Source organism: Bufo bufo, chromosome 10 (assembly GCF_905171765.1).
Source record: "Bufo bufo chromosome 10, aBufBuf1.1, whole genome shotgun sequence".
NCBI classification, from domain to species: domain Eukaryota; kingdom Metazoa; phylum Chordata; class Amphibia; order Anura; family Bufonidae; genus Bufo; species Bufo bufo.
In genome coordinates this window covers 11170666-11186710 of record NC_053398.1, presented here as the reverse complement: position 1 = coordinate 11186710, position 16045 = coordinate 11170666, and the positions used below count along the sequence as shown (strand labels likewise).

The window sequence follows — 16045 nt, the reverse complement described above, 5'->3', positions numbered from 1 at the left end:
CTGTCTTCCCGTCAGTCAGGATCGGCTTATAAAAGCTTTGGGCACATACGGTCGTAGAGAAATCTGGCAGAGAAAGACGGGCCCGTTACTGAACGGGATTCTCTGTGTTTCAGACAGTGTTGGAAATGGGTGGAGCTTATTTAAAGGGACAGGGCATTATTTTGTTTGATGTCAGTGGCAGGCAGAGCAGCAGCGGGAGATTTCAACCATCTTCCAGCCTAAGGCCTCACGCACACGAACGTATTTTTCTTTCCGTGTCAGTTTCAGGTTTTTTTGCGGACCGTATATGGAACCATTCATTTCAATGGGTCCGCAAAAAAACAAAAAAAAACTGAAGTTAGTCCGTGTGCATAAAAAAAATATAGAACATGTCCTATTATTGTCTGCATTACGGACAAGGAAAGGACTGTTCTATTAGGGGCCACCTGTTCCGTTCCGCAAAATACAGAATGCACACGGATGTCATCCGTATTTTCTGCGGATCCGTTTTTTGCGGACCGCAAAATTCATACGGTTGTGTGCATGAGGCCTAAGGCTATTTTACAAAACCTATTGACCCTGTGAAGTCTATGCTCTGGAGAAGGAAGGAGGGGAGGTAAAATATATGCATCCAGGAAGGAGGAGGAATTAGGACGAAATCATGGCAAATGTCTGAGGCCTATAGTCACACGTATCATACCTGGCCGGCTTGAGTAAATGCTACATTTCTAATGATTTCAAGGGTCTTACAGGATCGCCACGTGACTGAGCGACGTGGCGTGTCCACATGATCATGTGACCTCGCCGACCCTGCGCTCTGATGCCATATGCTCCTACATGACAGATGCACACAGGAGCGCAGGGTGATCGTCGGATCATCCTTTCTGCTGGATTTCTTTTTTTTTTTCACGGAAAGAAACTTTAAACGAAAAGAAAAGAAGAAAAATTTCAATCCTGCCAAGCCCCTTTAATTAAAGTGCAGTACTAACTGGTGGCCTGATCCCTGGATAAAGGTATAATTCAACAAGATATCACTTTGAAGCGATGCAATTTAAGGCAACGGATTAAAAAAAAAAAATTAAAAACAAAATTAAGATAATAAAAAAAAAAAAAAGAAGAAGAAGGTCCATGATTTCTTCTTGCTGACGGTCATGATGGAGGAGCCCAGCTCAGGACGCAATAATCTGCCCCCTCCCCTTACAGCATCCCAGAGGAGATCCCTCTAAACCCTTCTCTATCGGCCCGTGAAGTAAAACTTATCATTATAACCATTTTGAAAAAAAAACTGATTACAGGAGGAGGAGGAGGGTGGGGGTGGGGGGGATTAGGGGCTGCGTCTTCCCTTCTTCATTAGTAGGTGACACTGAATGGCACGGATTCTATCCTTGGCAGGGGCAAATTCTGGTTGGAGCTCCAGCGTGGACTCGTACCACCTCATCGCCTTCTCGTACTCCTCCTGGTGAGGGAAGAGAAACACGGTGGGGTTAGAGATAACGTAAGCGACACATACGGTTCTGGTAAGTAGTGCGCCATTTTTATTTTGCTGCAGTGATCTACGGCTGCCCAACCCCTGGACCAAAAAGATCCCACTTTCCAATGTGGTGCGTTTTCCTACAGAGGGTCACCCCGATAACCAGGCCACCTGGGTTGTTTCCTGCTATGATCCCCATAGAGGTCCATAATTCCAGCCCAATGGCTGACCTAACCCATGGACACCCTCAAGGCACCCTATATATATATACTACATGGGCATCCGGTGAGACTCACCATTGCTACATATACATTCGCCAGCGTGAAATGATTGACCACAAAGTGAGGCGCTATTTCCACCGCCATGGTGGCCACAATGATGGCGTCGTTCCATAACTTGGCATTGTGGAAGATGTTGGCTAAGCTGATAAGTGGTACGTCCTGCAGAGACAGAAAGAATATAATTTTTTCCATGATACAGTGATCGCATGCAGTAAAACCAAAAATACAAGAAAGTACAAAAAATATAATACATGACAATGTACAATAAAAAGTTCGACTTTGCTATAGGGGCATTTACCAATGTCTTTACGCCACAATAGTGGGGTAAAAATAAAGTCAGACATTAAAGTGCACGTCATACGCACGCAATAATAATTTGTGCTTTTCAAATCTTCTCACTACTAGTGACGAGAAACAGGGGGCGCTTAGCGGGGCCCAGCGGATTTACTATAACTGGCATAAGCTATAGCTGAAGTACGCGCCGCGGACATCAGGAAACGAGCCTCATTTATTAAGCGGCTTCTTAATAAATCAGGTGCATCTCACTCCGGAGCAGAGGGATCAAGACGGGCACGTGGGAACACCAGCCTCGATAAGTGTCGCTCATCGCCTAAATTTCTTACCATTTTTTTTAAGATTTCCGCTTGTGAAAACGACCCTGCGCAGACCTGATCAGTCTCACTGCTGAATTTGCTATAAATTGTATCCAGACAAAAGGATACACGTCATTTTTTTCTTAATTCAAAGAGGCAGTGGTGGACTACGGAGACAGCCGCGCGCGCCGCGACGCACTCTTTCCACTTCTTTTTATATTTTTGTACTGTTCTAGGTCTATAAAACATTTCAACAAAATGCACAGGCGTCTGTTAGGGAATATGTTACCCACGTCATGTTCTAACAGGGGCTTACACTGGGGGGGCTTTGGTAGGTCCCAGGCTGCAGGTTATAAAACCGTCAGCAATGGCGATCGTAATGCTGGGGCGGGAGCGAGGAGATAAAGGGAACCCCTGCTCTGTCAACATCGCATCCTGCATTAAACATGGCGCAGCAAGGGTTAAACACCCCCAATCAGCGTTTGCCCTGATCCTGAACGTTAGGGCTGGTAGGTGCCTGTCAATCCAGAGGGCGAGCGCGTGGATACAACCCACGTCATGTACGCTGTGAGACCCTGCACATCTGGGACTTTTCTCCCCCTTATCACAGGGCTCGAGGCAGCAAGACGCCATCTTGTGATCAGCTCTTTACCAGGCGGACCAGAGCATAGGAAGGGGTATCCACAGTGAACCCAGAAGAGCTGGTACCGGTGCAAAGAGATGGCGATATTGGGTAACGCACAGACCCAATAAGAGGTTCTCTGGGATCACTGTTGGACCAACTCCCGGGACCTGTCGATCAGCTGCCGTGAGCGCTTAGGTCTCTTCCTAGGCCACGTCCAGGAGGACTAGGCACAGCCAAGTCTGATTCAAGCGATAGGAGCTGAGCTGCAATACCAAGCACAGCCACTAGCAAATGGACGGCGCTGTGCTTGGAAAGCGGCGAGGAGGCTGCGACCTCCTCAAAGAAATGATCGGCAGGGGGTCGGCTAGGATGGACAGAGTGTAAGGGCTGCGTTTCTAAGCTAGAACCGACCTTCATGTGATGTGGTGCATAGTGAAGGGCCTGACGTAAGCAGTCTACGGCTTTCTTCCCTTGGCCCTTGACTCTCCAGTATAAAGCAGCCATGCTGGATAAGACCCACGATGTCTGATTCTAGAACAGCAGAAAAACACAAGAAAAGTGGTAAATGTTCATATAATGTATTATATTATCACTATAATTGGGCACACAGACTAAAGCCGCCATAGTGTTCTGCAATACGCCATATACTGAACGCCACATTTTCAACTGAATGGAGGAACTGCATTAAGACATTTGCTTCGTTGCGTCTACTGTACAGAAATATTCCCCTTGATGTCTGCCTCAGAAGCTTACAATCCAATTTCCCAACCACAAAAGGGACATGGAACCGACTTATCTGTAGTATGAGAACAGAGAACATAGAAATACTTACAGTTCAGATAGAAACCCTCAGAAAGGCGACTAAAGTACTGAAGGACTATTCTAAGGATAGGTCCTCAATATTCAATCTCTGGGGGCGACACCTCAGGGACTCCGATAGGACTGAGCAGCGGGGGCAGGTACAGACAGCCGGACCCCCATTAATCTAAGCCTTCAGTACTATAGTCCCAAGACATCACAGTGCCTTCTCCAACAGCTGATCGTCAGGGGTCCCGGGTGTCGGACCCTCAACCATCAGATACTGATGACCTATCCTGAGGTCAGTTATCAAATGCTGGAAAACCTTCGGACTCACCTTCTCCAGCACCTTCATTATTCTGGTGCCCACCAGCTCCAGAGACTGTGGGGGGTACTTGTCCTTGCCGAGGTTCTGTAAAACCTAAAGGATGAAGCAAAGTATTACCCAAGTCTTCTCCGAGGCGGACGCTCATGAGGCACATGGCGACTTACAGCACTTACCTCCTTCAGCTGGCTCTCTCCCGTGTAGTGTATGGAAGCTCTGTTTGCTACCCCATACAGGTGATCCAGCGTGTGCATGCTGGGCGGCAGGTTGGCATTGCAGAGCGGCTCTACGCCAGGTTCCTGCAGCTGGGTGGCAAAATCCACATGTTCTGTGATACTACAAGGGCGAAATACGACAGTGAGAAGGGGGAATATCCAGGACGAGAGAGAGAGATCAAATATTTTATGCAATAAAATTATCAAATTCCTTTTATCTGGCATCTGATAATCCAGAACTATAAATCAATGACTATTTGACTCATTCACTGGCCAGTAGGACACATCTGCCATATCTCAGATTCATTTCTGGTCTATTGTAGGGGTTGCTGGTTCTCCAGCTGGTGTAGGGAATTTTATGGGCATTGCACCCTGGGAAAACATATGCAAATTAGTTTTCTTCCAGAAGGCAGAAGGCCGTTTCTAGGCGCCTATAGGTGGCACTAGAGAGGCACTATGCAGCATTTCCTTAAAGAAAGCCTTGCACTTACTCTATATTTTTAGCCGACACTGCCAACCAGGTACTGGCCACAGTAGACAGTTCAACACGCCGCAGTTTTAGGCACTCATCAGGACTTGGCCACCCAAGACTACGGTAATCGGGTCTCCTGCCTGAAAATGAAAGAGTTAAATGATAATAGAAGAGAAATCCAAGCTGGGGCATCCCAATCATTATCAAGACTGACACATTGTTACAAAGTCCTAAAAAGAGTTGTGCAGCAGCTGCCGATGCATTCAGCTCACAGAGCATTGTCTAGACTGGATGCAATTGTATTCACTGCTCAGAGCAGGACAAGGTACGTACAGGCTGTGTTCTTATTCACTGACAGCAAGGAGAGATCTTAAAAATAATGATGAACTGAAACACAAAGACCCACATTTTTCAATATATTTATGCCACCTTTTAAATGCATTTTATTATAAATTCTCCAGCAGCTGAGATGCGAGTTATGATGTTTTGCAGCAGCTGAGGCGTGCATTATGAGGTTCTGCAGCAGCCGAGGTGTGTATTATTTAGTTCTGCAGCAGCCGAGGCGTGCATTATGATGTTCTGCAGTAGCAGAGTTTGTCACGGTGCGTTTCACTGTAACAGTTTTGGCCGTGCAGGCTGGCTGCATGTCCTCTCACGTACTGGCTGCAGGCTGTCTCCTGTGTATGCTGGTTGCTTGGGGCTGCGTGCTGACTGGTGTCTTGTGTGAACTGTTGCCTGTAAATGTGTGTACTCCCCTTGTCTGCCTCTCAGTGCAGTTCTTGCCACTGTTGCCGTGTAGGAGTATAGATGCTTTTCTGTTTGTGACACGGGTTGTTTGTGCCCTGGCGTACTGGCTGCGGTGGTCTCCGTGTATGCTGGTTGCCAGGGGCAAGGTCCTGTACTGCAGCCTGTGCGTTCTGGTACTCCTGTTCTGATGGGGATAAAGCTGTGGGGCTTGTGGTCAGTCTGTCTTGTGTCTTGCTGGGTGTAGCCCTTTGCTGCTGACCCAGAGGGTTTTGCCATAGGCTCTTGTTTGTGGTGTCGCCTAGTAATGTGGTGTTGTTGCTTTGTCTGATCTTCTGTACCTGTCCTGTGATGATGTTGTTATCCTGGTCCATGCCTTACCGGTTCTGTGCCTTGATATACTCTGCTCCATGTCTAGCCTGGCAGTGCTCTAACTGCATCTGATCCTGTCCTATGTCCAGCCTGGCAGTGCTCTACTGCTTCTGATCCTGACCTATGTCAAGCCTGGCAGTGCTCTACTACTTCTGATCCTGACCTATGTCGAGCCTGGCAGTGCTCTACTGCTTCTGATCCTGTCCTATGTCCAGCCTGGCAGTGCTCTACTGCTTCTGATCCTGTCCTATGTCCAGCCTGGCAGTGCTCTACTACTTCTGATCCTGTCCTATGTCCAGCCTGGCAGTGCTCTGTTCCTTGCCTGTCCTGCTTACTGCTTCTGTTCCTGTGTTTGTCCTGCCTTCGTGAGAGGCCTCCTGGGTTCTCCGGAGGGAGGATCTTTAGTCTGTGTGCAGATCTGCCTGAGACCGCCATGCTTCCATTCCGCTTGAGGGTCAAGGCATTTGCTTCTGTGCAGGTTCCAGTTTGTCTTGTTGTTTGATCCATGTCCTGAGTTTGTTTGGGTTCCAGTTCTGTTATCTGTTTCTGGTGGTTCTCTGCAGGTAGGGGCCAAGTGTACCAGGACCTTCCTGGAGGTGCGACCAGTGAGCCCTTGGCCCAGTGCATCTCCACCACCAGGGGCTCTGTGAAGAACGGGGCTCACTGGCTCCCCGTCCTCTGGGTTTTGCCTCTGGTCTGCCGCTGCACTTTGATCTGTGGTAGTGCTACCACTATTGCCTAACCTGCATATATTGTACTGTCATGTTCATTTATTACATTGTAATAAAGTACTCTATTGTTCCCTGGTCTGTTTCTGCCTGTTTCCAAGACGTCCCAGGGGTCTGCCTTTGTGCATCCGAGGCGTGTATTATTTGGTTCTTCAGCAGCCGAGGCGTGTATTATGAAGTTCTGCAGCAGCTGTGTGTATTATGAGGTTCTACAGCAGCTGAGGTGTGCATTATGAGGTTCTGCAGCAGCTGAGGTGTGCATTATGAGGTTCTGCAGCAGCTGAGGGGTGTATTCTGAGGTCCTCATCTGAAGAATCTTTTTTGTAGCCATAACTGTGGTTGCTACAGGAGAAGGAACTTCCTACAAAATCTGTAACAAACCTCTACAGGCCAAGACAAGCAACTCAACCCTAAATATCAATCAACTTGCGCCATAAGAATGAGATGAAACCTTCCCAATGATGTCTATTGTAAGTCAATAATATAGTATTCAGAGAAAGCCTGGACTCTAGACCGATCCATTCCTACCCTGATATACTGCGAGAAAGAATAAATAACATTATACAGCGATTATAGCCCCCCATTATAGGAACCTGACAGAATCGCATGTATACACCACTATACATACAAATGATATCAGCTGCTGAATGGAAACCATACAGAAGATTACATAAAATCTTCAGCAAACCCCCAAACCCCCCAGCTCGGGTCTCCTGAGGCCTGGCTGCCCAGTTGAGCACGTTTACCTTCAGGATCGGGGGAAGGTATTTTTGGCCCGCTGATTTCAAGTGCAGCTTGTAAGTCCTCATTATCCGCATCGATGACGTCTTCTCCAAGTGCCTCTGGGAGGTCTGCAGCATTAGGGCCGCCCGCCTTTGGCTTCTTTACGCGTTTTACCTGGAAAGTAATCTGCAAAGAATGATAAAAAAAACAAGTCAAAACTGCACCGAGAAGCTTTACGGTCGCCCCTCCCCCACAGGACATGGTTAAGCACCTAGCGTGCGTGGAACGTACCCATTCAGCCTCCTCGTCGTCATCACAGTCTCCAAAGCAGGACCCCGATTGACCATCTTGAGCCCCTTTCTTCAGGACTCTAATGCCCTGGAGGTCCATACGGCGACCTTTCAGCTCCAGGGCACCCTCGAAAGCTTCCAGGGGCCATGAGTTTTCAAACTCGTCCACGAGAGCCAACATCTCTTCGGACATCGGCGCGTCGGGCGTCGGCTCCTCTGTGTTGTTGGTTTCAGAAATTACGACATCTGGATGAAGAGGAGAGACTAATAAATACACAAAAAAAAGGTTTATATCTCTCTGCCCGGCCGCATTCCACGAAGCGCCACTCGTAATTTCAATGCCAAATGCAGTTTGTGTGACTTTTGTACGCATTCGGCTTTTCATTATACAGATGGCAGGGCCCCAGGGTGGAGGTGGACGGACATCATACTCCACCCTCGCAGACCCTGCACTTAGCATAACGTAGTAACTCACCCCCGCTGGTTCATTCCTGTAAGCAGAATATCTCTCCCAGTAAGTATAGCGCCCTCCCCAGGTAAACACATCTCCCGGTAAGTATAGCGCCCTCCCCAGGTAAACGCCTCTCCCGGTAAGTATAGCGCCCTCCCCAGGTAAACGCCTCTCCCAGTAAGTACAGCGCCCTCCCCAGGTAAACGCCTCTCCCAGTAAGTATAGCGCCCTCCCCAGGTAAACGCCTCTCCCAGTAAGTATAGCGCCCTCCCCAGGTAAACGCCTCTCCCAGTAAGTATAGCGCCCTCCCCAGGTAAACGCCTCTCCCAGTAAGTATAGCGCCCTCCCCAGGTAAACACCTCTCCCAGTAAGTATAGCGCCCTCCCCAGGTAAACACCTCTCCGAGTAAGTATAGCGCCCTCCCCAGGTAAACACCTCTTCCAGTAAGTATAGCGCCCTCCCCAGGTAAATGCCTCTCCCGGTAAGTACAGCGCCTTCCCCAGGTAAACGCCTCTCCCAGTAAGTATAGCGCCCTCCCCAGGTAAATGCCTCTCCCAGTAAGTATAGTGCCCTCCCCAGGTAAATGCCTCTCCCAGTAAGTATAGCGCCCTCCCCAGTAAGTATAGCGCCCTCCCCAGTAAGTATAGCGCCCTCCCCAGTAAGTATAGCGCCCTCCCCAGTAAGTATAGCGCCCTCCCCAGTAAGTATAGCGCCCTCCCCAGGTAAACACCTACTTTCTAGATGCAACGCGGAGCCGGCTCTCGAGTCTGCCGTCTGGTCCAGGGCCGATTTGTCAGCTTCTTGTGTATAACTATGGAGGTATTTCTGCACGGTCTGCGCTCTATCTTGAGGGTGGCAGTGTCCTGAAACACACAACAAATAAGATGTCAAATGCATAAGACGACACACGTGGGGGATGGGAAGGGGTCAAAGAGGCTGCAACTGGAATATAATGAAGCACGGATGGAACCCCCTTCCCCTGCGCAGGGCCTAGAAATTGGCAGCTGCGCCACAATCAGGAGATTTTCCAGGGTTGTCCTGCTCCTGAAGGATAAAGCAGTGGTCACCTTGTCGGCGACTACAACTCTCAACAGTTCATACTCAGCACCCCTTTAATATGTCCCGTGGGGCTTGCCATCCTTCGCACATCTGGTACATTAGCAGAATTTTCCGCCAGCACAAGACAGACGTCTGAACGAGGAGAGGCGCAGGTTTACTTAATAACGAGCAGTAAAAGGAAGAAGAAAGTTCGTCAGCAAACGGCGAGGTGCTCACAGGTCTTATGGTGACGGAGCGCGTTACGTAGGCCACCAGTCACTCAGACGACTCCTCAATGCAATGAGAAGCGGCAGAAAGCCAAGAGCCAATTATGTGTCCTTACATGACTCCGTGCAGTGTGCTGCCATATACTGGCAGCCATGACACCGACAGTATCCTATGCTCTGCAGAGGCCGCACCGGACTCTGCTCTCCTAAAAAAAACTAAATCACATCCTGCAACAAAGTAACCAATAAAAAGCAACAACACAAAACTCTAGATCACCGGCAACAAAGATCATCAGGTGTTACAGCGACATCGCCTTCTGCGACAAAAAGGGACATACAGAAGATACAAAGTAATCACATCCCTGCACCAGACAAGTGCAAAGGCTGGAGGAAAGAACACCTCTCCCAAAATACTGATCGCTAGAGGGAGCGCGGAGGCAGACAATAATTGCAGATTTCAGCTTTGAAGCCTGCCAAACTCTGAATGCAGCTCTGGAGTTTAACACAGAATAGAACACAGGATAAGTAATGTAATGTATGTACACAGTGACTGCACCAGCAGAATAGTGAGTGCAGCTCTGGAGTATAATACAGGATGTAACTCAGGATCAGTACAGGATAAGTAATGTATGTACACAGTGACTGCACCAGCAGAATAGTGAGTGCAGCTCTGGAGTATAATACAGGATGTAACTCAGGATCAGTGCAGGATAAGTAATGTATGTACACAGTGACTGCACCAGCAGAATAGTGAGTGCAGCTCTGGAGTATAATACAGGATGTAACTCAGGATCAGTCTAGGATAAGTAATGTATGTACACCGTGACTGCACCAGCAGAATAGTGAGTGCAGCTCTGGAGTATAATCCAGGATGTAACTCAGGATCAGTACAGGATAAGTAATGTATGTACACCGTGACTGCACCAGCAGAATAGTAAGTGCAGCTCTGGAGTATAATACAGGATGTAACTCAGGATCAGTACAGGGTAAGTAATGTATGTACACAGTGACTGCACCAGCAGAATAGTAAGTGCAGCTCTGGAGTATAATACAGGATGTAACTCAGGATCAGTACAGGGTAAGTAATGTATGTACACAGTGACTGCACCAGCAGAATAGTGAGTGCAGCTCTGGAGTATAATACAGGCTGTAACTCAGGATCAGTACAGGATAAGTAATGTATGTACACCGTGACTGCACCAGCAGAATAGTGAGTGCAGCTCTGGAGTATAATACAGGATATAACTCAGGATCAGTAATGTCATGTATGTACACAGTGACTGCACTATTTGGTTGCCATAATAACTCCCACACACCTTAGATAACTGTCAGCAGAAAACTATTCCTCATGACCCCCGCTATACATGCATGCTCTGCTCAGCTGTGTGCACACGTGTTCTGAATGGGGATAAGTGACGGTCAGACATCTTTCAGTGAGTTACAGCATTTTGTGCAAGAGCAAAGGATTGGGCATGTTGAAATATAAGACACCCAATCTTTTGTTGAAGGGGGAGAGTCGTATACACCAGAGACACTAGACAATTGGCGGGTCAAGCTGATGGTCATCTAATGTGTATGGGAACCTTACGAACAGCTCAGGCAAGATGGCAGCCCCCATAATCAGGTTCAGTAAAAAAAAAAAAAAAATCTACAATCAGAAAATAAAAACAGAATAGAAAAAAGGAGATGTGCTACTATCTGGGTTTTAACTGGCAGATAAACATTTCCTTTAATTCAGTGGATGCCCATGGACCTACAGAGCGCCGCCCTCCTGGTACAGTGCCGCAGGTACAGTCATGTGTACCCAGCCAGCCATTCAAGCAGGTGTAACATTAGATGACCACGGTCTTAAAAGTACGACCTCAGGGTGCGGCCATTCTACGTCTATGCGATATTTGCTACTTGTGAAGTCACTTTCTGTAGTGTAGCCACATCAGGACAAGCTTATCTAATGCGAGGTAACTAATTAGTTTTTTCCCCTTTTTTTCCATAATTGCAAAAATCAAAAAATGTATTAAAAAAAGGAAGAAAAGTAGCAAAAAATTCCCTGCATCTTTCAGCACAAAGCTGCTGCACTAAACTATGATTTTTTAATCATGCTACAACAACCAGTAATACGCTTTTTGCAAATGTTATATTTTTGAATATTTGTTTATTGCATGAATTTTACTGATCAACGACTTTTTGTAGTTGCTTATAATACATAATGGATTAAAAGAGGCCTCTGATCTAATGCCATTAAACTGTGCAGAGGGATAGTCGTCACTAACCGGAGGACAACGCAGCCTCTGCTCCCCTATTAGCGACAATCAGTTTTACACTTATATGAAACATCCAGCGACGAGGCAGAAGATGTGTAATTCATGAGAGCGGTGACGTGCTATTCCTGCTCCTGCCTTGGAGGCTAAAATTAGAGTTCACATCAAGCAAACACTAATTTTTTGAGTGCATTGAAGAGGTTTAATGACAATTTACGTCTCTCCTGCTTTTCATCAGTCGAGACTTTCTGATGACACCTTCTGTGATGTCACAAACCAGGTCTGAACTGCCAAAGGCTCTGCCGATACCGAGCCCCACAGGTTACTGAAGACAATAAGTCCCCGTTACCTGTGATTAACCGCACACAATAATATAATTCTGCTGGGTAATATACATACTCTCCAACCCTCCCCCCAATAGACATGTAATTTCTATATTAATACCTTAATAGAGCTGAGCTCTAAAATAGCCTGCTCAATAATTAAAGGGGTTCTGCTTATTTTCGATGCCCCATGTGTACAAGAATATAACTACTATAATACTGCCCCCTATGTACAGGAATATAACTGCTATAATACTGCCTTCTATGTACAAGAATATAACTACTACTATAATACTGCTCCTATGTACAAGAATATAACTACTATAATACTGCTCCTATGTATAAGAATATAACTACTATAATACTGCCTCCTATGTACAAGACTATAACTACTATAATACTGCCCCTATGTACAAGAATATAGCTATTATAATACTGCCCCTATGTACAAGAATATAGCTATTATAATACTGCCCCTATGTACAAGAATATAGCTATTATAATACTGCCCCTATGTACAAGAATATAACTAATATAATACTGCCTCCTATGTACAGGAATATAACTACTATAATACTGCCTCCTATGTATAAGAATATAACTACTATAAAACTGCTCCTATGTACAAGAATATAACTGCTATAATACTGCTCCTATGTACAGGAATAGAACTGCTATAATACTGCTCCTATGTACAGGAATATAACTACTATAATACTGCTCCTATGTACAAGAATATAACTACTATAATACTGCTCCTATGTACAAGAATATAACTACTATAATACTGCTCCTATGTACAAGAATATAACTACTATAATACTGCTCCTATGTACAAGAATAGAACTACTATAATACTGCCTCCTATGTACAAGAATACAACTGCTATAATACTGCTCCTATGTACAAGAATATAACTGCTATAATACTGCCTCCTATGTACAAGAATAGAACTACTATAAAATACTGCCTCCTATGTACATGAATATAACTACTATAATACTGCCTCCTATGTACAGGAATATAACTACTATAATACTGCCTCCTATGTACAAGAATATAACTACTATAATACCGCTCCTATGTACAAGAATATAACTACTTATAATACTGCTCCTATGTACAAGAATATAACTACTATAATACTGCTCCTATGTACAAGAATATAACTACTATAATACGGCCCCCTATGTACAAGAATATAACTACTATAATACTGCTCCTATGTACAAGAATATAACTACTATCATACTGCTCCTATGTACAAGAATATAACTACTATAATACTGCCTCCTATGTACAGGAATATAACTACTATAATACTGCCTCCTATGTACAAGAATATAACTACTATAATACTGCTCCTATGTACAAGAATATAACTGCTATAATACTGCTCCTATGTACAAGAATATAACTACTATAATACTGCTCCTATGTACAGGAATATAATTATTATAATACTGCTCCTATGTACAAGAATATAACTACTATAATACTGCCTCCTATGTACAAGAATATAACTACTATAATACTGCCTCCTATGTACAAGAATATAACTACTATAATACTGCCTCCTATGTACAAGAATATAACTACTATAATACCGCTCCTATGTACAAGAATATAACTACTTATAATACTGCTCCTATGTACAGGAATATAACTACTATAATACTGCCTCCTCTGTACAAGAATATAACTACTATAATACTGCTCCTATGTACAAGAATATAACTACTATAATACTGCTTCTATGTACAAGAATATAACTACTATAATACTGCTTCTATGTACAAGAATATAACTACTATAGTACTGCTCCTATGTACAAGAATATAACTACTATAATACTGCTTCCTATGTACAAGAATATATCTACTATAATACTGCTCCTATGTACAAGAATATAACTACTATAATACTGCTCCTGTGTACAAGAATATAACTACTATAATACCGCTCCTATGTACAAGAATATAACTACTATAATACTGCTCCTATGTACAAGAATATAACTACTATAATACCGCTCCTATGTACAAGAATATAACTACTTATAATACTGCTCCTATGTACAAGAATATAACTACTATAATACTGCTCCTATGTACAAGAATATAACTGCTATAATACTGCCTCCTATGTACAAGAATATAACTACTATAATACTGCCTCCTATGTACAAGAATATAACTACTATAATACTGCTCCTATGTACAGGAATAGAATCAATATAACTAATATGAACCAGAACAGATTGGAGCATTTTCCGATGTATTTGGTGGTATTATAAGATACAGATTGTAACACTTGGCCATACAGCATTCTTCGTCCTCAGTTGCCCCCTGGGTTGACCCTTTCGTAGCCATTTCCCGGCTGTGACACCCTTGGCTCTGTGACGACTGAGCACCTACCAGGCCATCACGTAGGGGTGGGGACGGGTGCATACGACGTACATCGTGCAGCACACGGGGAGCTGAGCTCTAAATAGCCTGCTCAATAATTAAAGGGGTTCTGCTTATTTTCGATGCGACGGCTGCGGCTCCCCTGTGCCGCTCCTTTCCCCTTCTGTCACTGGCTGCGGCTCAATTTGTGACGTGGAAGCAGAAGTGACTTCCCTCCGCTCTCGGGGCCCAAACACTGAGCTAAATTTAACTCTCCAGCCCCGCGTGCAGATAAGAGAGACTAGAAAATGTGATTACTGATGCCTCTCACACACGGCGCTCTGCTGCTACATATAGAGAGGCCGCCGTGCCCCGAATATTAATAATGGCCTCAGATAGCGCTGTCTCCAGCAGAGATCACGAGCCGGAGAGGGAGGGGATGGCGGTGAAGGAGAGCGCAGAGAGGACAATGGAAAAGACACCGCAGCTCAGCAACCACAAGTCCCACGGCTCTCTCGCCGTACGCCATGCTGGGACTTGTAGTCTCACACGGTCAGCCACAGTGAACAGCCATGTTGCATATTGTAATACAGAGGCATAGAAGCGTTGGTGTAACAGAAAGATCCAGATAGAAATTTTCAAAATTGTCTGCCAAACGGCGCCCCTCACGTCAATGTGGCTGTGTCTGGTATCGCATCTCAGCCCGATTCACTTTAAGAGGACCTTTTCCTGGCAAGGTCTGATTTATTAAAATACTTGTATTCCCCATTCTGGAGCAGCTTATATTGCCAGCCCTCTGTTATTCCTCTTGGAAAAGTATGGACAACTGGATGTTAGTTTTCTCCCTGTCAATATGGCGTGTAACTGCACAGTCGGACAACGCCCAATTAGCGCTGACAGTGTTAAACTGTATAAAGAGTCACCTTACAGACAAGGGGGGTAGCAATGCCCAGTTGCCAAGAGTCATACATTTCCAGGAGGAACAACAAAATGAACGGCAAAGCACCAATGTCGAAAGAAAGATGCTCCAGAATTGTTATTTCCAGTGGGAAACATGCATCGACTGAAAGGGACCTGACCGGCGACAAAAGAGGAGCCCTCGTCTCTTCTCACAACCACGTTCCTCTTAATAAGTCAATTCTGGAGCATCTTTTCTCGTTACTCTAACTGCGCGGCTGCTCTTCTAAGTATTTAAGAATAAATACATGATTTATTGACGATTCCTACCTAAATTCACAATTTCTAGGAGGAATAACACAGGAACAGCACGACACCGTTATAACAAAATGGCCGAGGTCACTCGATTTACCAAACAGACCTACTCACCACCGGTGGCGAAATGTTTAGCGCATGAGCGGGTACAGAAGACTACACTGCCTGTATAGGCGCATGCGCTGACTGCTTTCAGTGCCGGCACAGACGAGGACGCAGCGGCAGAGGTGGTCACTTTTTGGGGGAGAGGAGCAACCCGTTTTAGAGTCTCATTAGTCATTACACATCAGTTTGTACCAATTCTGACATTTGGAGGTGGTGGACCCTTTCAATGGTAAGACCACCATTAGGGCATACCTTGCGCGTTTCTATCCCGGTTACATTGATACGGCAGCCATACAGAACGCCGTCAGTCCGTGTACACAACACAAAGCACTGACACACTACTGAGAGGGTGCAAGGACCACCGCTGACTTTAAAGGGGCGGTCTCACCGCAACACCCCCTTTCAATATGCCCATGGAAACAGCAGTT

General features: G+C 45.5%; 1 protein-coding gene across 1 annotated transcript in view; it reads right to left on the bottom strand.

Moving 5' to 3' along the window:
* Nucleotides 1-470: 470 nt before the first annotated feature.
* Nucleotides 471-16045, bottom strand: part of TTC17 (tetratricopeptide repeat domain 17) — a 61166-nt gene continuing 45591 nt past the window's right edge. Inside the window, exons 17-25 of the mRNA XM_040410646.1 lie at nt 8802-8930; nt 7618-7862; nt 7350-7512; nt 4779-4899; nt 4249-4408; nt 4085-4168; nt 3361-3480; nt 1747-1890; nt 471-1435 (exon numbers count right to left, since the gene is read on the bottom strand). Coding sequence (XP_040266580.1) covers nt 1304-1435; nt 1747-1890; nt 3361-3480; nt 4085-4168; nt 4249-4408; nt 4779-4899; nt 7350-7512; nt 7618-7862; nt 8802-8930 — 1298 coding nt within the window. The 3' untranslated portion in view covers nt 471-1303. The remainder of the gene's footprint in view (nt 1436-1746; nt 1891-3360; nt 3481-4084; nt 4169-4248; nt 4409-4778; nt 4900-7349; nt 7513-7617; nt 7863-8801; nt 8931-16045) is intronic.